General features: G+C 43.4%; 3 protein-coding genes across 4 annotated transcripts in view; 1 reads left to right on the forward strand and 2 right to left on the reverse strand.

Annotated features, from left to right (window-relative positions):
- The window catches only part of slc35f3b (solute carrier family 35 member F3b), a 46,484-nt gene extending 42,930 nt beyond the window's left edge, over nt 1-3,554 (forward strand). The window contains exons 5-8 of the mRNA XM_046071473.1: nt 1,993-2,118; nt 2,617-2,809; nt 2,914-3,003; nt 3,325-3,554. Coding sequence (XP_045927429.1) covers nt 1,993-2,118; nt 2,617-2,809; nt 2,914-3,003; nt 3,325-3,554 — 639 coding nt within the window. The remainder of the gene's footprint in view (nt 1-1,992; nt 2,119-2,616; nt 2,810-2,913; nt 3,004-3,324) is intronic.
- A 2,534-nt stretch (nt 3,555-6,088) lies between these two features.
- LOC123984537 (5-hydroxytryptamine receptor 1A-alpha) lies at nt 6,089-9,184 on the reverse strand. The gene is made up of 3 exons (XM_046071471.1): nt 8,897-9,184; nt 7,594-7,754; nt 6,089-7,435 (listed from the first exon to the last, which is right to left on the reverse strand). The coding sequence occupies exons 1-3, from the start codon at nt 9,045-9,047 to the stop codon at nt 6,161-6,163; spliced, it is 1,587 nt and encodes a 528-aa protein (XP_045927427.1). The 5' UTR covers nt 9,048-9,184; the 3' UTR covers nt 6,089-6,160.
- Nucleotides 9,185-9,297: 113 nt separating this feature from the next.
- tarbp1 (TAR (HIV-1) RNA binding protein 1) lies at nt 9,298-22,276 on the reverse strand. Of its 2 annotated transcripts, none has more exons than XM_046071453.1 (29): nt 21,210-22,276; nt 21,025-21,122; nt 20,875-20,944; nt 20,306-20,460; nt 20,167-20,219; nt 19,962-20,059; nt 19,729-19,864; nt 19,544-19,640; nt 18,571-18,660; nt 18,306-18,453; nt 17,956-18,222; nt 17,379-17,476; nt 17,107-17,265; nt 16,778-17,007; nt 16,435-16,669; nt 16,066-16,254; nt 15,770-15,969; nt 15,619-15,690; nt 15,378-15,498; nt 14,645-14,755; nt 14,410-14,559; nt 14,240-14,326; nt 13,944-14,149; nt 13,770-13,851; nt 13,499-13,670; nt 13,236-13,421; nt 12,483-12,607; nt 11,814-11,950; nt 9,298-10,005 (listed from the first exon to the last, which is right to left on the reverse strand). In XM_046071453.1, exons 1-29 carry the CDS (start codon nt 22,159-22,161, stop codon nt 9,825-9,827), a joined length of 4,905 nt encoding a protein of 1,634 aa, XP_045927409.1. In that variant the 5' UTR covers nt 22,162-22,276; the 3' UTR covers nt 9,298-9,824. The 2 variants fall into 2 exon arrangements, with proteins under 2 accessions (XP_045927409.1, XP_045927408.1); XM_046071452.1 differs by having other exon boundaries at nt 20,854-20,944.
- Nucleotides 22,277-22,340: the final 64 nt, after the last annotated feature.

Genomic DNA, 22,340 nt, shown 5'->3' on the forward strand with positions numbered 1-22,340 from the left:
ATATGGGAACAGTTCCCACAAAACAGTCCCCATTCCCCACTTAGAATTGATGAGAAGTTGTGAGCTACAACAAACACAAGTGGTGTTACATAAAAGCTCAGTTCACTTCTGCTGCAAAGGTTTGCTGTGTGTTAGATAACTGGACATACGATAACCTTCACTTGCCCTTAGGTTTCATATTGTATCTCTCTTTGCTTTGATGAGTAAAAATAAGTCCACTATTTTCTGTAGTATGTAGTGTACTGGAGTGTGTATGTATCACCTCTATTGTGCAGGAGTTCCCTCATGATGCGCATATATCTCCCAAAGGAATGCACGTAATGTGTGTTGGGTTACTTCGACTGCACTTGTGTGAGCTACACACACAGCACGGTCAGTGTGATTTCTTAGCAATGAGCGCAGTGTCATTCACGTGTGCCTCCTGGTGTATCTGCGTGTGTGCTTGCATGTTTGTCTCTGAATTTGTCTGCATGAGGAGAGACAAGCAAGGGAGTAAGCGGTGTTAGCTTCTTTGTGAATTGAGGGATCTCCTGCTCTCCTCCCACAGCACCTCCTCACATGCTTTCATATCTGCAGCCATCCTACACTCTGCGGAATGGATTTCCTTCTTTTTCTCTTTCACACACTCCGGCACAACCACCCCACCTCTCCCTCGTGTGTGCCCCTAGTCCCAACCCCATTATATGCGATGAAAGGCCTCAGTAAGAGACAAATACTGTAATAATTCTGCTTCTCTCTCTCTCTTACAACCCTAGTCTCTCTCTCTTGCTTGGTGGTGGGGATTGCAGTGTTTGGATGTCTGCAGCAATGCAGGGGATCTTGGACGAGTTTGTCATGATGGTGAAGAGGGGAAGAGAGGAAGATGCGCGATGCTAAATCATCCTTGTTAAACAGGGAGGTGGTTTGTTTGGGCGATATTGTGTACGTATAACGATGGCTTTGTTTTATTGCCTCAGTTGTGGTGGCATCAGCAGAGTCGGAGGGTGCCACACAGGTTAGAAGGTCATCAAAGTTATAAAGGGAGTTAGATGCAGCTTAATCCACATTCACATGCTGCAGTAACAACACTGTAATCCCGTAAAGAGCTACTTAATGTGCGGGTGTCCAGTTCCTTTCCTTCCTCTGACCTTCACATTGTGCTGAAACATCTCAAGAAACTAAAGCATCAACACATGCAGGGTCACCGACCTTGTAAGCAAACAGTCTGTCACAAGAAGTGAAAGGTGTATCTGTGACTGACAGGCAGCCTGCAGTGCAGAAAGAGCCATTTTGCCAAAGGTGCCCAAGGGCTTTGGCCAAGCAAAAACACATGGCTCATTTATCTTCCTGACACCGCCTTAATGCAGAGCTGATCCACTCAGCTGGACTGCGCCCTGTCCCCATCGCTATTCTTCAGCCGAACGCGCTTGCATGCTCTGGTTATGACCCCAGGCACACAAATAGTAAAGACAAATGCTGCAAACACGATAAAGCAAAGCTGAACACCTTTGGTTCTGATTCTTTAAGGCTAAGTTGAGAGCGGGATGAAACAGATGGTTTGGTGGCGTTTTGAAGCTGTGATAATCTCTGAGGCAGCGGAGTGGGAGTGGGGTGTGAGAGGTGGGGGTTGGTGGATCACTGGGAGGGGGGTTTGGTTTGCAAACATGATGGCAGGGTAACGAAAATCAATGTCAGACAATCAAGCCAGCACTGTAGAAGCTGCCTGTCCTGTGTTAGAAGCACTTGCACTGTGAATCCGAGAACAGACTTCATTTGGAGTGTGTATACTTGTCTGAAAATACCAAATTAAAGCCCACGTATTAATTATACCATTACACGCCTTGTCCTGGGAGGCTTGTGATTTCTGCAGTGAATAACAAAGTGTAGGCCATGTGGGCCCGCTGTGTCCCTGCACAGCAGTAAAGGCTCGTGCGTCTTTATCACCACACTGTGAGCAGCATGACGTCCATCCGTCATTCTCTGATGTTCCTCCTACTCTCTCTCTCTCTACAGATCGTCGCTGCTATCTTGGCCATAGCAGGCATTGTAATGATGACCTATGCTGATGGATTCCACAGCCACTCAGTCATCGGCATCACTTTTGTAGTGGCCTCTGCTTCGATGTCAGCGCTCTACAAGGTATTGGTTTGCCTGTAATCTATTGAAGAACATTATTACTACATTTGTGTACTTCCACAAACTGCCCTTGTAGTGACACCTTCGCTTGCAGTTGAACAAAAAAATGCTAAACTAAAATAGCTAAACATATGTATGTATGTTGTCTTACATAAGAAATCCTGGACTCGTTCCCCCCTACTTATGTAACCAGGTGGCAGAAGACAGGAGGAGATTATGAAATGTAAGACTCAGAAGCGTGTGATATGTGAGCGTTTGGTTGCTGGCCTCAGACTGTGATGTCCTGATCAAGGAGGTTACAGAGCAGATAGCTAAATTTTGAGGGGGCTCTGGTCTCGTCTGCCCTGCTGTCTGTGCCACATAATGTGATAAATATACAGCAGTGGCCCTGTGCCAGAGACATGTCAGGTACTTGGCAGGTTCGCCCTCTGCAATATCCCTCTGCTCCTTAAGGGGGCAGATTTTGTGCTTTCATTACTCTCCCTACCTGTTTATCCGCAGGTGCTCTTCAAGATGGTCCTGGGCAGTGCCAAATTTGGAGAGGCTGCACTCTTTTTGAGCATTGTCGGGAGCGCCAACTTTGTTTTCATCAGCTTTGTGCCGGTCATCCTGTATTTTACACATGTGGAGTACATCGGTTCACTTGGAGACATCCCCTGGGCCTACCTCTGTGGGGTTGCAGGCCTACTTTTGGGTATGGAAAGATGACAAATGAAGCACATACCTGTGCATAAACCTTATGGTTTGACACCCTCATTGTGTAGTCTGCAGCCGCTCTGATTTTGCTTCTTCCCACAGCTTTCAACATCCTGGTGAACTTTGGCATTGCGATAACATACCCAACTTTAATTTCCCTTGGCATCGTCTTAAGTGTTCCTGTAAATGCCAGTAAGTCTCTTGGCTTTCCTCCCAGACCTAACGTTTTAGACCTGGTCACCATGAAATATTTGATGGCATTGAAATACCCCCAAAAATTACCATCTAAATTTGATGAAGAATTTAATAAAATTTTCTAATCGGTTTAGTTTTGATTGTATACTTTCTGATATTATGAGACAAACATTTACATGTATTATTAGTGGTGATTTATATTCCACGTTGCATGTTAATTGTGTACGTTAATCCTATAAATTCTTGTTTGTTATTTACAAGATATTATTGTTATTTACATATTCCTTCATATACTAACGCATCCTCATAATTTTACAGTGGTGGACCTCTATACATGTGAAATTCATTTCAACACAGTGCGCCTCATTGCTGTGTTCATCATCTGCCTGGGTTTCCTCATGCTGCTGTTACCGGAGGACTGGGACCAGTGCATCATCCAGCTCAGCACAAAGCTGCGCAAACGTGACGAGCCAGCAGAGGGCAGCGCAGAGGCAGGGCTCAACTGGAGGGGGAGAACCAGGACCTCCATGTCAACATTTGCACATTAACTCCATGAAATATTAACATGCAAACACACACATACACAAGGAGGGAGACACATTAACACCTCTAAGTGTTGATGTTGGGACAATTGACCTGCCCTCTCTTTCACGCAGCTCCCTGAGTGAAAAAAAAAGAGAAAAGTATTTCAGACTGCTCTCCAATCAGCCAACATTACAGCCAAGAGGGGAGATGCAGAAGGCACAGACTCTGTATCATTCATTTCCCATCCATTCCACTCGGAAGTAATCCGAGTTGGCGCACGGACTATCAATTGTAATCCTTTTTACCCCAAAAGATTATCAGGTATAACTGATTGAGTCATGTATTAATTTTGCTGCACCTCTTAATCATTCCATTCACTACATCCTTGCGCCTGGGAAGACTTGCCAATTTGCCTGATATTTTTCAGCTCTAAGGAAAAAAAGACACTTTTTGAGGCAGGCCTAACACCTTGTGGACTTACTTTCTTTATCACGTACACATTTACACACCTTTAAGATCCAAAGACGAATGCCTGAAATGCTGAATGCCTGAAAACTAAGGGGAGGCCCACAGTGGCGTCCCTCAGGTGTAAACTTAATGACAAGTACCTGCCTTTCATGCACTGTACATAGCTGTGTTTCACACCTTGGGTGTCCTGGAGCTGTGGACCCAATGGGCTCATCGGGTGTGAAGGGACCTGTCTGGACATCTGAGGATCAATCTGAGCTGGAGAAGCTTTCACAACGCCTCACTCTGTTCATCCTGAGAGAGAGAGGTTAGGTCTTTTTAGACCACATTGATTGGCCCCCCTGTGGTTATGTGCTTTCTTGGGGCCAATCTCCTGCTCTGTCAATGCTGACACCCAATTGCTCAGGCCCAGACTTTATTCAAGAAAGATCTAAAACCAGTATCTTTATTGCAAGGTTTTCAATGCGCGAGATGGTTGAAATTTGTTTGTCAAGAAGTGTGAGTGCTTTCAGTCCATCCATGAAGCACTTGCCTCACATTTTCAGTTGCTGAGACACTGGCAGCAAACAGTATTAACATTCTATCAACCAAACATTACTGATAATACATGTATTGCCATTCAGATTATTTAAAATGTGATTTTTTGTTGCTGTTCAAACTATTACGTAGCTCACTGACAATTAATGCTTCCCAATCTATCCCAATCTTTGGATGGACTTAAAGCACTAACAGCTTACATAATAAGACAGACAAGCTTCATGAACCCCTTTAATAACTTTGAATATCAACCATAGCTATTACTGAGCTCCCTTGGAATTTTGTATCACATTTAAGTGTCTAGACCCCTATGCACGCAAACTAATCTGCGGCAATTACCAGCTAAATACATTCTTTCCCCCTGAAGAAAATAACAGTAGTTGAAAAATGTCTCACTGCTCGGGGAGAGGGCTATTGACACATGAGAATGGCTCGCATTGGTCCACTTCTGCTGTTTGTCAAAAAAAAGTCTTACTGTATGTGTTTTCATTAATCACATTTCTGAGGCAAGTCAACACCTGAGATGGATCTGAGGGCAAATGAGGCACGTGCCGTGTGAAGCGCCCGGTAGAAACTCTGCCTTGTTGTGAATGTATGAACATCACTCGACCACACATGCTCGCTACCTGCTGTCTGTTTTTCACAGTGCCACCACAGACTGCTGCAGAGAGACTCTTTAATACTTATCCTTTGTTGTACTCATCTGACCGAGTTGATTTTTTTGGAACAAACTTTTGACTTATCGTACAGGACTTTTTATATTTTTTGCATTTGGTTGCTTACTAACCTCGGGGGCGGGGGGGGGACGGTGAGTGATACCTGCAGGGCGAGCATGCACGTCCTGTATGAGCAGATACAGCTGGCAAGTCCACTTCACTGCCTTTTCTTTGTTTTGCAATAGAGTACAATAGCACTGTTTCCCATTGTCATTCTCTATGACAATAAATAATAATATTGTATTCCTCTGGAATTATTGCTAGAAATAAATGTAAACCTTTGTAAGGAATGATGATTTTTACACTGAGATGCAACATATGATTAGCACATTTGAGGAAGAAATATTTAGAGTGTGAATAAATGATGGGTTTATTAGATCTACTGTTGGGTATCTTGAAGTGTAATCACATGTACTATATAAAAGACTTTTCTCAATACATTTGTCCACGTTTGTTTTCTCCTCAGTGTTGCAGTGCCGTGGTTTGCAATTACTGATCACTGGAAAGGGCCACAGGCAATTAATTTAATTAAATCTGCAGCTATTTTGATAATCCGTTAATCATCACATTTCAAGGAAAAATGTAAACATTGCCTTGTTTCAGCTTCTCACTTGTGAGAAACTGTAAACTGAATATCCTGGACTGTTGGTCGGACAACACAAGACATTTGAATATGCCATGTTATTATTATTTTTTACAGCTGCAATGACAAAACAAGCTAGCAAACAATGAATATGTCATGGGCTTTGGGAAATTGTGATGGACATTTTATGGACCAAATGATTTATCAATGAATTGAGAAAATGACCGATAGATTAATTGATAATGTAAATCACTGTTAGTTGCAGTCCAAGTCTGAATGCCACAGGTAAGAATTTTTTGCAATCAGTCAATCAATCAAAATCAGATTAACAAACATCATGCTCTACTCTCACTGTTATCTGGCCATAGAAGAAAGTGGCCTGATGCTCACTGGTCAGAGCAGAGAAAGGTAGTCTGCTGCTTTCTTGTGGCCGAGTGGGGACCTGCAGGCAGTCGTCACCAGCAGCATCTTGCCACATGGAGCAGGATGGGGAGGTGTTTTCATGGCGACACACTTTGCATAGATCCTCAGAATGACGTTTGAAATCAGCGCTAACAGTAAAAATGGAGGAGGAGTGAGGAGTCTCAGAGCTGAAAGGCAGACCAGGATGGGTGGTGGTCAGAGTGCAAGGGTCGCTGCTCCTGCCGTCATCTTCCTCTCCCCTGCCCACCACACTCCCCAGGCGGGCTCTTATTTTTTGCCTCAGTCCCTGAAGAGCGCCCTGGAAACGCTTGCTAAGCAGAGCGTACAGTAGTGGATTGATGTCAGAGTTCAGCAACACCAGCCAGTACGAAAAAGTAACAGCAGAGGGTGGGACAAGGTTGGACTGGCCTGAAATTGCAGTCTCCGTGGCCTGAATCAGGGCCACACCTATGTAAGGTGTCCAGCAGAGGAAGAAGGCTGAGATGACCAGGAAGAGACGCACCAGTCCCTGGTGGTTATTCTGCTGCTGAGAGTTCTGCAGGGGTGGCTGGGAGGCGCTTTGAGCCAGAAAGGAGAACATACGTCTGGATGAAGGATTATTCTGCTCCGTAGCAGAACCAGGGAGAGCAGGACTGATATAATCCCCCTCTTCTCTACTGACCTCAGACACAAACTGTCCACTTACATGGTAGATCAGTGTTGAGGGGCTGTGGAGGCTCTCACAGTGCTGGCGAGATGAATCACAAGGAGGGAAGGCGGAGTGTGGATTTCTGCTGCGCTGGACGGAGTCCTCCAATGTATGAATCCTCCTGGCATGGCTGCGGGCCACCTTGACGATGTTCACGTAGCAGAACAGGATGACCACTGCTGGTATGAGGTAGGAGAGGGCAGCCATGAAAGCAGAGTAGCTGGGACTGCTGGCCCAGTTGACCGCACAACTGTACATGGGACCCACATAGCTGACAGAGCTCCAGCCCAACAGGGGAGGGCAACTGGTTGTCAGAGCCTGCAGCCAGATCCACAGGACCACGCCACATGTCCTGCACAGGGTGCAGCGGGAGCTGTAGCGCAGGCAGTCTATGATGGAGTAGTAGCGGTCGAGGGCAATAGCAGCTAACGTCAGTACAGAAGCTGTACAGTACACAGAGGAGGTGTAACCCACGTACAAACAGAGGTCCTGCCAGACAGGAGAGAGACAGAATCTCATCACATGGACACTTTTTGAAGCAAAGGAAAATTAGACATAAGAAGTCAGATTTAGGCCACGTCAGAAACTAATACTGTGATGTTACATGACTGTTAAGCATTTTATAGTACTGGACAGAGGTGACGTACAGCATAATCCACCCATCCACGGTTCATGATGGACAAAGCAACAAAAGGCATCACTCCGACGCCCACCAGGAGGTCACTGATGGCCAGGTTCATGATCAGCACTGACGTCACCGAGTGGAAAGTCTTGGTTGCAGCCACAATAACAATGACAAGAATATTGCCTACACAGAAATACACACAATGACACAGAGGTCAGACTGGTTGGATGCTGGACCACACAACCACCTTTTCTATCTGTAACCCAGCAATAGAGACAAGAATCCACACAGCAGTAAACCTGTGATTTAATATCTGAACTCTGGACAGCCTGACTTTGATCGGCAGAGTTCTTAATAGCAATGAAACAAGCCTTATATATTATTATATTATACTAAACAGCAACGCAGAGACCATTATAGTAATTAACTGAGCAGTGATGTAAGTACCTTTTGTTAAAGAAAATCTAACAAGATGCAGATGCTTTTGTTGGTGGTACTCAAAGCAATGAAAGATTACATTTAAAAAGTCCAGTCTTTCCAGAAACTTCTAATCTTGTTGCCGGTTGTTTTTTCTGATAATCAATTAAGATTCCTGGTCTAACTTTTTAACAAGCCAGCACAGATGTTAACAAAGGCAATTATAAAAGGTCATGATTTTCTGACTTTCCAATTAGGCTACTCATCAAGTCTGCAGTCATAAATGTTAGCAAGTCATTAATAAAGTGAAATCGGTCTAACTTTCAAACCATGTCATTTTAAATGTCAAATAAGCCTTTGGTAAACATATTTTCACATTTCATGAAGTTTGCTGTTAAAGGTTTTAAAACAGGTTGTTAAACAATACATTTTGGTCCAGATGCTCTGCATGCAGCTCTTTTCTAGAAGGTCAGAAGTCACGTGGTGCATAGGAGCGATCTTTCTGATTAACCAAAGAGCGACAAAAGATACTGCAAATGTCATGCTGGAAGAGGATAACACTTGCCAGAGGGATATTTCACAACCCGGCAACCCGAAAATGTTTCTTTAAATTGATACAGCACCAGTAAATGATTTATTAACCAATAATACAGCAGTTAGGTACAAACCAAATAACAAATGAAGAATGTTCCACTATGTCAATGTGATAATCATGTGCGATATCACCGAAGTGCTGGAACAAGGAAATGTAGAATTTAAGTGCTGTGGCTGTACAGTATATGGACAGGCCTATAAGCTTCATAGCAAAACATTTTAGACGGGCAATTAATAGAAAATAACAGGAGTTGCAATTACAATAAGTTTGAAGTTTTATTTATGCTTAAAAAAGGTCAACAGGTATTCTGTACCTGTCACAGCGCCCAAACACATAAGCACCATGAGGATCTCCAAGACCAGCTGGGTCCGCTCGGACAAACTGTGCTCTGCGGCCTCCCCACTGCTGGAGTTGACCGCTGCCGCCGCCCGCAGAGGCCACCAGGAGCCATCCTGGTCATCCATGTCCCACTCAGATAACTGCTATCATCACATGGTGAACCACGTACAGGCGTTGAAAAGAAAGAAGTGTGATCAAATGTACTCCATCTGCTCCCCCTCTGGCAGGACGGTCTCCAGGTGAAACAAACTCCTTTTCTCTTTTAAGGGGAGGGAGGAGGATGCTCGAGCACATACTGTAGCCGACCTTATTTAACCCCTTCAGAGCTCCCTTTGCTGATGCACTCTCTACCCAAAATAAATAACAACACACATGTAAAATTTTTTATTTATTCAACCATATCAAACAACTTAAAATACAATCAGGAGCTGTAATAAAAACATTGGGAATGCATAAAATTATGCCGATCAACAAAAGCAGCATTTAAATAGCATGTATAATAGTTCAGTCCTGGTGCTCTGAGGCAAAAACTAATTGCTCACATAAACAAGACACTTCCTCCTCAAAGGGGAAAAATTCCATTTATGATTCTGCACTGCGACATAGAGATTACCTCCCTTAATATAACAGCATGCCCAGAGGAATATTTAGATGTAATAACCACAACCAATCTCATGACTCTATTCATGAGTCTCATTAAGGGCACAAGACCAGTAAAGGATAGTCCTATACAAACAGAACATGAAAAACTTTAAGGTCCTGACATTAACTGTATGGGGCATCTTCATGTACAGTAGCTGTCCCTCAAGATGCTTTTCACACCTGCTGCCAGAGAGGAGCAAGTGAGGTCAACATCTGGAGGCCAGATGTCACACCATAGGGCTGCACTGCTGGTTTCTTCCTCAGCTGCGTTTCGAGTTGACTTCGGTTGAGCCAAAGGTGAGATGTTGCCGTGTATATTCCCAAATCAGAAGGGCAGCGCTCACATGCACGTTGAGTGAACGGATGACTCCTTGTTGAGGGATCTCCACGCATACGTCAAACATTTGGAGTAAATTGGCAGGAATACCTTCTCGTTCGTTGCTATAAGAAGGGAAAGAGAAATACAATATACTGTAGAGTGGGACCAAGTAACAGGAATATTTAGCATTAAATGTCTGCCAGTGTTTTCGAATGAAACTACAGACAGTGGAGTGATTGGTTTATGATATTTAGATATTCACTACTTTTTAAAAATATGCTTATTTGCTTTCTTGACAAGATTTAGTTGAGAAGATGGATACCACTCTCATGTCTGCACAATAAATAATGTTATAGAGCTACAGCCAGCAGCCGGTAAAGCTTAGCTCATCTTAGCGGTAAAACCGCATTTGTTTTTACCCTTCGGTGTTTATAGATTTAACAAAGAATATATACCATGTTCATTAGACAGTTGCTGTTTGGAGTATTTTGCTCTCTTTGGACAAAGCTAAAGTTGTTCCCCCATTTCCAGTCTTTGTGCTAAGCTAAACTAACCCGCTGCTGGCTTTAGCTATGTTTATCGTGCAGACATGATCAGACATTGGTATCAATCTTGGTATCAAGTGTATTTTCATCTTTATGAAATGACTCCATATTAAATTATTCCTGTATATTGAACTATTATTAAATTTAACATTTTTATAATTTCATTTACAGAAAATATTACTGAAAGTATTAATAATGTCAAGAACTTCAAATACACTGCAGGATTTAAATCATGTCAGCAATAAGGCGACACTGACTTCTTGATATATAATATTATAATATATACTTGTCTGATATATAACATCAGACCATCTGTTTTTTCAGTCTAACCCTGATCAATAAACATGTTTTGTAACTGTGTTTTTAATTTCAGCTATCATTTGGCGTAATGATGCTATCCAGTCGATTTAATTTAAGAACTCTTACCATATAAGTTAATTCTTGATTTTCTCAAGTCCTTACAATTATGTCGAATAAGCTTTTTACACAGATGACTCATGAGCTCAAGTCCAAGAGCAATCCAAACTGTAATCAACTGAGTATATACGGAGATCCAGCAATATGGGCCATGCAAAGCAAACAAAGAGGTAATGAGTTTGGCATTCAATGAGTCTACGGAGGGTGCCACACAGTTAGAAAGCATCATTTGATGAGCTACACTTATCGTTAGTGCAACTGGGTGAGATGATAGTGACCTGATGAGAGATTAGAGCGGGGCCGTGCTGTGCTGCGGAGAGCACAGCTGTGAAAGCACTCAAGATTCAGCTCACACACGGGGTGTGTTTAGGCTAACAGCACTGCTCACACCTCTGAGTGAACAGGGTAAAACAAAACAGGACACCTACACAGACGTCATAAATATTAACATCTCCTTCTCTGCCAGGCCGGCTGCATAACTGCAGTACACAGTTAGCGAGGAGAGTGAACCATACAAATACTGTCACAAGCTCATAATTACAGTTATCTAGCTACATATTGTTTAATAAAAATATTTTGCATCAAGTTGACCCAACTGATGAAATCCGCAGGGCAGCATGATGGCTCAAACTAAACTAGATAAAGGTTAAGGTTTTGCCTCTGTCATCTCACTGCTTGGATTGGTTTGTGTGATATATTTCCTGTGCTCTCCTCCTCAGGGAGAGCCAATTACAGCCCAGCATGCCCCGGCAGGTAGACCATGGAGAAGAGATGTGCAGGCCCCGCAGGGAAAAAACACCAAACCGGTGAGATAACATTAAATAGCCTCGTCAGCTCACACCTTTATCTATGTGAGAGTCACAGGGGTTTGGGAAACTGGTTGTGTCTAAGTTAACACATTGATGGGGGGGAAAAGGACTTTTTCACTTTAACTTGACTGTAAGATGGAGAACTGAATGCTGCCATACCCCAGAAGGAGCAGGGTCTTCTCAGGGAACTGGTAGTCCTGGAGGCTCTGACTGTTGGCCGTCTGCTCCACCCCAACAATGCAGTATCCTTCGCTCTTTTTCGCCTGCAGGAAGTCAGTGAGCTCCATTGGCTTCACCTGATGGACAGATGCAGTTTATAATCTGAACTTTTCATTTCCAACAATAACTGCATCAATCGAGGGGAGACAAAAATGTCAATATACATTTCAAAGGGTGGACAGTAAATTCAACACATCTGCAGTCTTTAAAGTAGGCCAAAATACTTCCAGCATGGAAATCTGCTTCATGCTGCCACATTGTAACATCATCAAATGCAGATTTAATGACACTTTTTCTACACCACATGGTGGATGAAAAGACACCAGGGTATCAGCAGGTTTCAAATGTAAGATGTTCAGTTGTTTCCCTAGAATTTAAATTGAATCTTTAGATTAAATTTTTAACCTTGGGTTTTGGTTTACTTCAGTTACTATACTAGATTCCGAAATGGCAAAACAGGAAAAAAAAAAAGAAGGAGCCTGTATAAAGCTCAAGTAGAATTGAGTTTTTAGTTAGGCAATCACACATTTCTCAGGTCCATAGACTTAAAGATTGAGTACACATCATGATCACTGGAGTGAAATGAGAGATTGTTTTATGCACTTTAACCTCTATCAGAGGAAGCCACAGTTCAGACGAGACGCTCAGGGACTGAAAGTGTTTGTCATTGACGTGGCGGAGGCTATCCAGAACCAGAGCGCTGGCACCAAAGATCTCACAGGTCCTGCACAGACCTAGAACAAAAATAAAAATAAAAAGAATCAAATGAGGACAAAGTGGCATCTATCTAAATATGAATTCTGAATTGCCCTGATATCAGCCTCTGATTAAAAAAATCCTCCATGACATCTAAAGGGGACTTTTCCTTTCCTTTATTTACACAATCTGTGGCAGTGATGACTCAGCATAAACTGGCTACCAGTCTATCTTCATGGGCGCAGACTGATATAAAGCGACACCTGTAATGGCAAGAGAGCGATTTCAAGTACGTTTACAGACCGGCCAAGCTAATGTTCTTGCTTGCACCATCCAGTATCAATATTGGTTTTCAAAATGGGTCTTTTCCTCTATAAACAAAATTCTCACTGATACAGCCCCTTATCATCTGAGACAAAACAGGAGTGTCTATGATGAAAGCTAGACATTGCCTGATAACAGAGCACAAGTGATTGGTTTTAGTGGCAGCTGTGTTTGACCTCTTTGCCCAGATCATCATTGTGAAACCAAACAAAAAGCCTGTCATGTTAGTTCTTCGCACTATTACACTAATCATGGAGAAATTCACTGACATTTAATATTCTTTCATGACTGAGAAGCATGATAAAAATGTGAAGTAATGTAATTTGCCATGCTACTCCTGACCTCCTAAATTGGTGGGCTTGTCAATAAGTGAGGCGACCACCAGCAGGGCGCCGTGCAGTTTGCCCAGTCGAGCAGCCCGTTGTTGGGGAACCAGCTGAAGTTCAGGCTCCTGCTCCTGGATCCCCAATCTCCAGGGAGTGATCTTCTTCTGCACCTCGGCCCAGCGGTCCTCCTTATTCTGCTCACCTGGGAAACATGACACCATGACCTCTCAATCAGAGAAGAGGTAACATTGTGGTATGTTGTGAGAGGTGCTACTGTACTTTTGTCTTGCTGGACCCAGTGTCCAGGCTGGAGCTGGCTCAGGTCAGGAGCTGGATTTCTCAAAGGAAAAGATGGACTTTCTGAGAAACACAACAGTTTCTCAAACTTCCAGGGTGGAATCCACTCATCATCAGCCAACTCTGACAGGCTGGGAAAAGTATAGAATATGGTCTAGGAAAGCAAAACAAAGAAAGAAAACGAGCATGTTATCACACAGAGTTACTGTATTTTAGCAGGCTTCATCTGTTCAGCACAAACATACTGGCACACCTCAACACTGTAATCCCTGAGAGGATCAAAGGCACCAAAGAAGAAATGCTCCTGAATCCTCATCCAGTTCTTGTTGGCATTTCTAATTAGTGAGACAGTAAATACATACTCCAATAAATACATTAGCATACTACAACAAACGTTTTGCAATTGTTGTAACTGTTCTGCTCTCACCCGGTGCTCTGCATGGCCTCAGCCTGGTTTAGACAGGCTTTGATCACAGTGGACAGCGCTCCCAAACCATCGGCCCCTGCCTCTGCCCGGGCTTCAGCCAAGCTCCACACCCTCTTCAGGGCCAGTAAGGCATACAGGCGCACGCTGAAGTTATGGTTGAAACACCACTGCAGGATGATGTCCAGTGCTTTATGCAATTGCACAGCCTCAAACACACAGGAAGAGAGATCGATTAGACACTGAGATGCGGTGAAAAAGAATGGTGGAGGAAAAAAAACAAACATAAAAGGCTTTACCTTATCCTTAAGATTAGGAATGATGACATTGAAATGTACCAGGACTGACAGGAAGGTGCAGCTGCTTGTCTTGGTCTTTTCATGATCCTGTCCAGAAAACATAGAAATTGGAATTAGAAAGTATTTCACTCATAATACAGAATAGACAGATGTCCAGAGTGGGAGCTCACCATGTTGAAGCAGGCCCAAAAGTTGTGAATGTGTTCCGGATAGTGGACGAGGATCAGAATCATCATCCACTCGATCAGGTACTTGACCGAGGCCTGGTTACTGCAGAATCCAGCTTCACACACGCTGTGCAGCAAAGTGGTGACAAACTCCTATGCACAGGCAGACAGACAGACACTGTGACCTTCTGAGTGGTTATTTCTTGTATGATAATTAGTGTGAGTGTAATTATCTTACCTCTCTGAGTTTGGGCAGCAACAGTAGCAGTGTTTGCCATACTCTGTTTTTGACACGATGTTGCAGGGAGTTGCTATAGTAACGCACTTTTGACTTTGATATATCATTATCCTGGAGAGATGGGGTGAAAGAAGATAATGGTTAATAGTGTTAAGTGTTGTTAAATTAGCTGTAACTTATTATCGTAATGAAAAATGATCTACCTACATGATAAAGTTCAAATCAAAAAATTACATAGTAAAACAAGTATAAACCAAAATTGACATATTTTCTGATAATCAGAGCCTGGCTTATCTTTAGCTCAGCTCTTTTAAGCCAAGATCGGAACATTAGATGAGGGGTTAAGATATTATTTTAGGTTGCAATATGAAATGTCATGAAGAACATATCTGTAAACTATTCTCAGATGAAAACAAAAGTCAAGATACATTGGGACACAAATACTTAAAACTGACCTGTGCTTGGGCAATAACCTGTTTTTTTGTTTACCAGCTTTTAGTGGAATTATGCCTATTTCTTTTTGTTTGTTTTTTGTTTACAAAAATGGGTTCAAATAATAATTTCAAGCAAACTGAACATAATTTAAAATAATTACAGTTTACACTTTTAGTTGTTTAGTTTGAAGTGTGAGTTGTACATGCATTAGATTATTCCATGTGTGATTTTACATACATACAATTTTGTGACACTAATTTTAACTATATCACACAGCCCAAACTAATTTATAGTCTACCTTTTTCACCAAATCCATTACTAGTTCCTCTATCAGTCTTTCATGCTGCAGATTAGAGGGATCCAGGCGGCTGAGGAAAGCCAGTATACATGTGCGGGGGAACTGATCGTCCCTGGTATCACTGGAAAAGAAAAGCAGCAGCTGAAAACATCTGCATAGCAAGAGAGACCTCTAATGGCACTATTTTAAATCACAACCATAAAACAGAGAGTTCCCAAATATTGACTGAACTGCAGCTCACCTTGTAACTGCAACATTGGCAGCACTCTCTTCACTGAGTTGCTCCACGTATGTTTGGACATCCTGAATGAGCCTTCGGAAGAACAAGATGAAACAGTTTAAATAGCGCCGAGAAACTATTGAACAAATCTGAGAAATGCATTGAGAGTTACCGTTGATCTCTTCTGAACACTGGTCCATAGACGCACGCCTCAGTGAGTATGTTCATGTGGCTGAAAACACTAGAAAACACAACGTCAGCTGTGTCACCGCTGCTTCGGTCTGTGGGCAGCCATGTCTGACAGCAGTGTTGAAGCAGCACGCCGAACACGCCGCTCTTTGACTGAGACAGCTCCATCAGCTCGGTGGCAATCTAAAATGACAACATAAATACATTATATATTATAGAGAATGTATGTTCAAAGTGCAAATCACCACACTCCTTAATTTCCAAGTAGGTTTTAATCACCTTTTTCAAGGTGGCCACAAGTGTAGGAGCCTGAGTATCTGTCAGCTCGAGTAGTTTATGGTGGAAGGCCATGGAGACGAAGCCTTTCAGGGCTGGCCAGAAGTCATGGGCGTTGTTGCTCAGCCCCTGCACCAGCTGCCAGCTCAGAGTCACAGCCTCCACACAGAGGGCCTCCTCATAAAGTAGTAACTGGGATCAAAACCAACCAAATCAGACACTTCATCAGAAACACCCTTTATCAGACATACCATAGTTTTTGTAAGAAATACTCAAAATTATAACTACGAAGAACTCCTTGTTTTACCTAAAAAACATATTTATACCATATTTCAGTTGCTTGATTTTTATCTAAATTTGACTGAGACTCACTTGTGGCAGCACTGTCTCCATAAATGTGAGCACAGGCAGCACCAGGTCACTGGGTAGCAGAGCCAGGGCCTCCACACTGCAGCTAAGAGCAGCCTTGAGAGCGTCTGATGCTCTCGAAGACTCGGGAATCCCAACAGCCTTAATGAGGAAACTCAGACAAATCCACTGGTCCCGCATAAAATGGGCTGCGATGCGTCCCCAGTCCTGCAGCAGAGGACCCTGCAATCCTATATCACTAAAAAAAACAATTATACCTTTCCAGGCTGGTGCAAATAGAGTGTATACTTTTATTCTGAATATATATATATTATATATAAGGCTTACTACACAGACTTTCACTGACCTTGAGGCATCTCCTGTCTGTGGTTTTTGCAGGCGTTTATTGAAGTTTCCCAGAGAAAACAGACTTTGGGAGGAAGACGACAGTGGATTGTAGAAGTAGTCATTCAGTGATTTCAGGACAGAAATGGTCTCTGATCGCATGCCAATCATTTCCTGCTCTGCAAGACCACATACGGTAGCCAGGGATGCCATAGCAACCGCTCTAGCCACCTGGTTTGCCACAGAGTTGAACTGGTGATAGAACAACAATCAGCGCTGAATAATCAAGCATCCAAACCGATTTATGACATTCCTGACTGATGACTGAGGCGTGAATATTTTGCTTTGTACCTCCTGGCTCGGGTCTTGCAGGACCTTGATGCTGTACTTGATCAGTTTAGGGAAATAGGTCTGCTGAATTTTACTATGGTGCTGTGGTGTAGAATTGTACATGACCACCAGCTGCCTCAGGACACACAGATATAGCTCTGCCCGCTCCACATCACACAACTGTATCAAAGAACAACAACAAAAAAACCCCCAGCACAAGTATAAGTCAGAGCTAGCCACAAGGGGCGTCTATGCTAAATTGGAGTGATGTGATTTGCTTGATTGCTGTTTACCTCCTGCAGCTCCCCAGACAGCCGCCTCAAGATAAACTCCTGGACTGGATCGACAAGTTTAAAAATTAGCTTCTTCATTGCCACCATTGCGACATCCACTGTGAAAAGCAGAGTAAGAAGAGTTGAATGTCACACACTCCTGAGCTACTTAATATATGAACTATGACAGAGAATAATATAGGCACAGTACTACAAAAAGACAAAGTTATAGTAAGAACGTGACTGAAAGTTCCCTGAGAATGTTGCAGAATGCAGAATTAATGGCAGAAGTCAGATTTCCGAGGGCTGAGATGTGTTCTAATGATAAAATAATATTGGAATAATTTGATGAACAGAATTTCTGGAAGCTAGCTGGGTGTTTGAACAAAACCTAGACTAAATGATGTCTTCTGTTAAAGATCCTGCTGTTGTGTTGTAGACAGAAAGAAGTAGCGGCTAAATCCAGTTCATGATTTATTAAACTCTATGAATATGGAAGGAAGGATTACTGTTAGAGGGCACCTGTCCATCTTCTGTTCCTACTGCAAATGCATGAGGCTGCACTTGACAGCTATAACAATGAATCATTATTACAAACCTTGCTCCTCTCCAACATGCTGACAGCTTGGAGTTTCTCCAAGCTGGAACAGTCGGAGCATGAGCTGCAGGCTCTTGTCACTCTTACGCAGAGGCAAGTAGATATTGGTGCTGACTCTGCTCAGGGTGTCCAGCAGCGGAGACAGTAATGACTCCAGAGTGTTACTGATCTCTGCCCCAAGTTGATTACTTTCCATGTCCACACACAGCAGAATGGCCCTCGCCAACTTATCTGCCTCTCTAGGGTCTGGTAACCTCTCAGTGTGACCTGAAGAGCAGGGAAACTTACTTACCCCATGTCAACAGATCGATTCACTCACTTTATCTATGACCATCTCACTTCAGACTTACCTGTGCTAGCTGGGACACGGAGATAGGTATGTATCTCGCTTTGAACATACCCTCTTACAGTTTCTTTCTTTGCTGCAGTGCCAGCACAATCTCCATCCATACCCCTGGGCTTGAAACTGCTTTCATTGTCCAATAGCCAGGCACACGTCTGCAGCAAATGTCACAAATATGCAGGTTAGCAGTTAGTCAATCACACAGCTTCCCTAATGTGTCATTTTAACACATTAGTTGGACTATCCCTTCAAATGGCTCTAATGCAACATACCTGATTCCAGATCTGCGTCCCTCTACACAGTGACTCGTCTGCGCGAAAATCCATCAGGAAACTAAAAACATCATCTAGGGTCACTGCGGTCTGAAACAAGATATTTCAAATTATACAACTCACCAACTTTAAAGCTGTGCATGAAAGCACAAGGGTTGGATAAAATAACAGAAGCACATTACAATGTGGTACAACAGGGAGTGCAGTGTTTTGTTTTGTTGAGAATGTCAGAGGTATTCATTTACCTTGATATCTATTTTTTATGCCGTTTGTGGTTTATTGAGCAAATATCCCATGGGTGTCCTTTAGCAATTTCTAGTGGATGTTAATGTATAACCATTTATCCTATTTTCCTTTGTTTGGCATATGTTTTCATTATTTTGGTGATCAAATCAATCAAATCAGTTTCATTATCACATACATAATCACATACAGTACAATGTCTAGCAATATTCATTCTCTGCATTTAAACCATCCTAAGTATTAGGAGGGGTGGAAAGCCACTGTACAGCTCCCGGGGACCAACTCTAATTCTAAGCCAGTGCCTTGGTCAATGGCACCAAGAGTAGTATTAACCTAAAACATTTAAAACTAAACGGAGAAAAGCAGCAAATCCTTATATTTCATAAGGTGAAACCAGAAAACATTTTTTTTAATTTTGACTTGTTAAATGACTTCAGTGATTCATTGATAACCTGAATTGTTGTTAACTGATTTTCTGTTAATCAACTAATAAATCAATTGTCTAAGCAATAATTTATACTGTAATTTGTGTGGTCACAGCTTCACCCTCCCCACCACTGACCGAAAGAAATGTAATAGCATATTCACTTAAAACAATAATACACTGGGTACTTGTCAACAGTCAAGAAGAAATTTTGAGCTTTGATCAAAATGCTGTCATATTATATTGTAAGGTGTTGGTGTAAGGTGGTCAGGTATTTTAGCATTATGTACACTATTTTTGTCTTACCACTATTGTGAGACGGAGGGCGCAATTCAGCAGGAAGCACTGGGCAGCGCCTCTCAGCAGGACTTGATGAGTGATCATGGTGCAGCGCAGCACCTCCCTGTGAGACACCACAGACAAAATGAGCTTCCATATCAAACATAAGCGACTACGAAGCAGTCGGTCTAACCGTAAACATGATGAGGTACCTAAGAGCAGTGAGCCCGTCGATCCCCAGCAGTGGGCCTGAGGGGAGTTTGGATAGAGCCTGGGAGAGGAAGAGGAGGGGTACCGCACACCAGTGCTTAGAGCACAGCTGCTGAATCATCTGCAGCAACATACGGCCTACAGAGCAAACACAATAGTCAGAGATAGACAGGCATTTCAGCCCTGAGAATTGAGTCAGAGCTTTGTAAACATGTATTCTCTGTGGCTTCTGTACCTCTATGCTCTGATGGCAGGCTACTGAAGAAGGTGGCCATGAAGACTTGGAGTTTAGCCCCGAGCTCAGGACAATCTCCTACACTCTGCCCAACTGACCTACATGTGGACAGAAAAAAAACCAAAACAAAAAAAAAAACACACTTAATAACAAGTAATTCCTGCAGTACTTTATTTATTTGCTTGTACTGATTTTAAACCCTCACCTGTGGAAGAGCGATGTTTCAGACAGAACACCCATAAAAGGGCCAACAATGAACTGAGGAGCAAAGCAACAGAAGAGGAAACTTTAATGCACAAACGATGCACAATTATGCCTAAATCAAATTGCGCCTGAGCACGTACCTGAGAAAAGGCCAAAGCAAAGGCTGGCTGCTGGAGGACCTGCAGCTCGAGCAGATGGCAAACTCCCTCTCTCATTAAGGATTTATTCTCACTGTGGAACATCCGCTGGTAGACACACAGCAGCCAGGAGGGGTGGAAGAGGGATTGACCTGAAGCTGCAACAGAGAGAGAGAGAGAACAGGTATAAACAGGCTGGCACTTCGCAAAACTTTCTTTTACCTATTTAGTTACTTTTACATCAGTTTGGATGTCTATTTAACTTGTGCACTTTTTGCCCTTCAATTTTCTTGAATTTCCTTAATTCTTTTTTTTATTTAATTGAAAACTGTCTTTAAAAGTGGTTGCAATACGGCAGCCCTTTTGAGTCATGAAGAACCAACAGGACAGACTTGTCATCCAACTTTCATAAAGTTTCAACAACAGCCACATCACTACATCTGACCTACACCAAAACAAAGCCAAAAACTAATTTGCTGAAAAGAGGTATCAATGAATTCAAAACCCATCTTTCCAAACATTTATTTCAAGATACAAAAGTAACTCCTTACTTTGCCCAATTCTTGTGTTACCTTGACTGTCATTCACTGTTGTTTGGATCAACGTGTCTATTCTGTTGAGAACTGGCCTGACCACGTGAACCTGCGGGGGGGAGTAACATTACAAAGTTGTATCATGATGCCAACCTCTGGCCTTCCAACAGTCATGTGGGATTTCTTTACCTGGTTTTCCTCCAAGGTCTCCATCACCAGCGCGTAATCCTCCCAGAACTCTCTAAGCAACTTGCTCCTGTTGTGAGCCCATTTGAACAAGAGCTCTTCTGCAACAATTTCAAGAACAGTAAGAAAACAGACCATACACCTGAGAACTTAAGTTAGTACAGCGTCAGCAAATCTGAGCATCTTACCTTCCCCTGATGGAGAGAGAGGACAGTTCACCCCCTCCTCCTCTGACAGGGCCACGCACTTTTTCAGCAGGTAAAGCGCCCTCTTACGTGACACGCCGTCTCTGTGCGTCAGTCCATCCTGAAGCATCCTCCAGAATTGGAGGGACAGACGAGGGTCAGGCTCACAAGAGGAGGACGAAGGAGAGGAAGAGGAGGAGGAGGGTAGGCTGTGAGGTTTCAATAGATGGTCTGACAGAGCGGTCAAACACAGCAGTGCCCGCTCTGTAACTACAGGTGTGCGGTCAACGGAGTGCCAGCTGCACACATGATCCAGGATCAGCGTGAGGATGCCTCTTAACCTCGCGCCGCTGCAGCAGTTCAGCAGAGTTAAGACCAGCCTGACTGTGATTTTGGACACCAATGCATCGGGGAGCGTTTTGATGCAGGACAAGGCAGATGACAGGACAGTGAGTGTAAGCTGTTCGTCCCCTACAAGAGAAGGTATGAGAGCAGCCATGACTTCACTGGCAACCTCCACACTGACTCGCCCAGGACCGGGCACCTCCACCTCCTCCTCCGGCGGCTGGAGCGACGGCAGGACAGACAGAGCCACCCGCCCCGGTACCGCCTCGTCACACAGCGGGACACAGACACTCACAAGTCTGCAGGCGGCAGCGGTGCTCTCCCTCCACCGCACGCCTTCACCGGCTTCCGCTGATATTTTGGAGAGAAGAGGTAGACACTGGGTCCAAATCACAGTGTCGATTTTATCTTTAATATATCTACTTTTCGTGGCCGAAAACGGAGCCGCGTCCGAGTCGGCCAAAAGTGGTCCGAGTCCTTCAATGAAAGCGGTCAGCGCCTCCACCCGCTCCGTCCCCGGCCATGAGTCACTCGGCCAGGACAGAGACTCAAACAGCAGGCCGTAGTCAGGCGAGCTGGACAAGACCGCGTTAATTAAAACCGAATTCATTGTTGAGAGCTGCTACACTGCCAAGTACAAGCGAGCTAAACATGCCCCGCAACCGGCTTATTTCACTGCTTCCATGGACTACACGTTTTCCAACCCGAATGTAAACTTCCGCAAACGTAATCTCAAACTCTCGCGAGAGGAGACTGTCAGGACTAGTACTCATGCTTTGCGCACATTGA

The sequence above is a fragment of the Micropterus dolomieu genome, linkage group LG15, assembly GCF_021292245.1.
Source record: "Micropterus dolomieu isolate WLL.071019.BEF.003 ecotype Adirondacks linkage group LG15, ASM2129224v1, whole genome shotgun sequence".
NCBI classification, from domain to species: Eukaryota; Metazoa; Chordata; class Actinopteri; order Centrarchiformes; family Centrarchidae; genus Micropterus; species Micropterus dolomieu.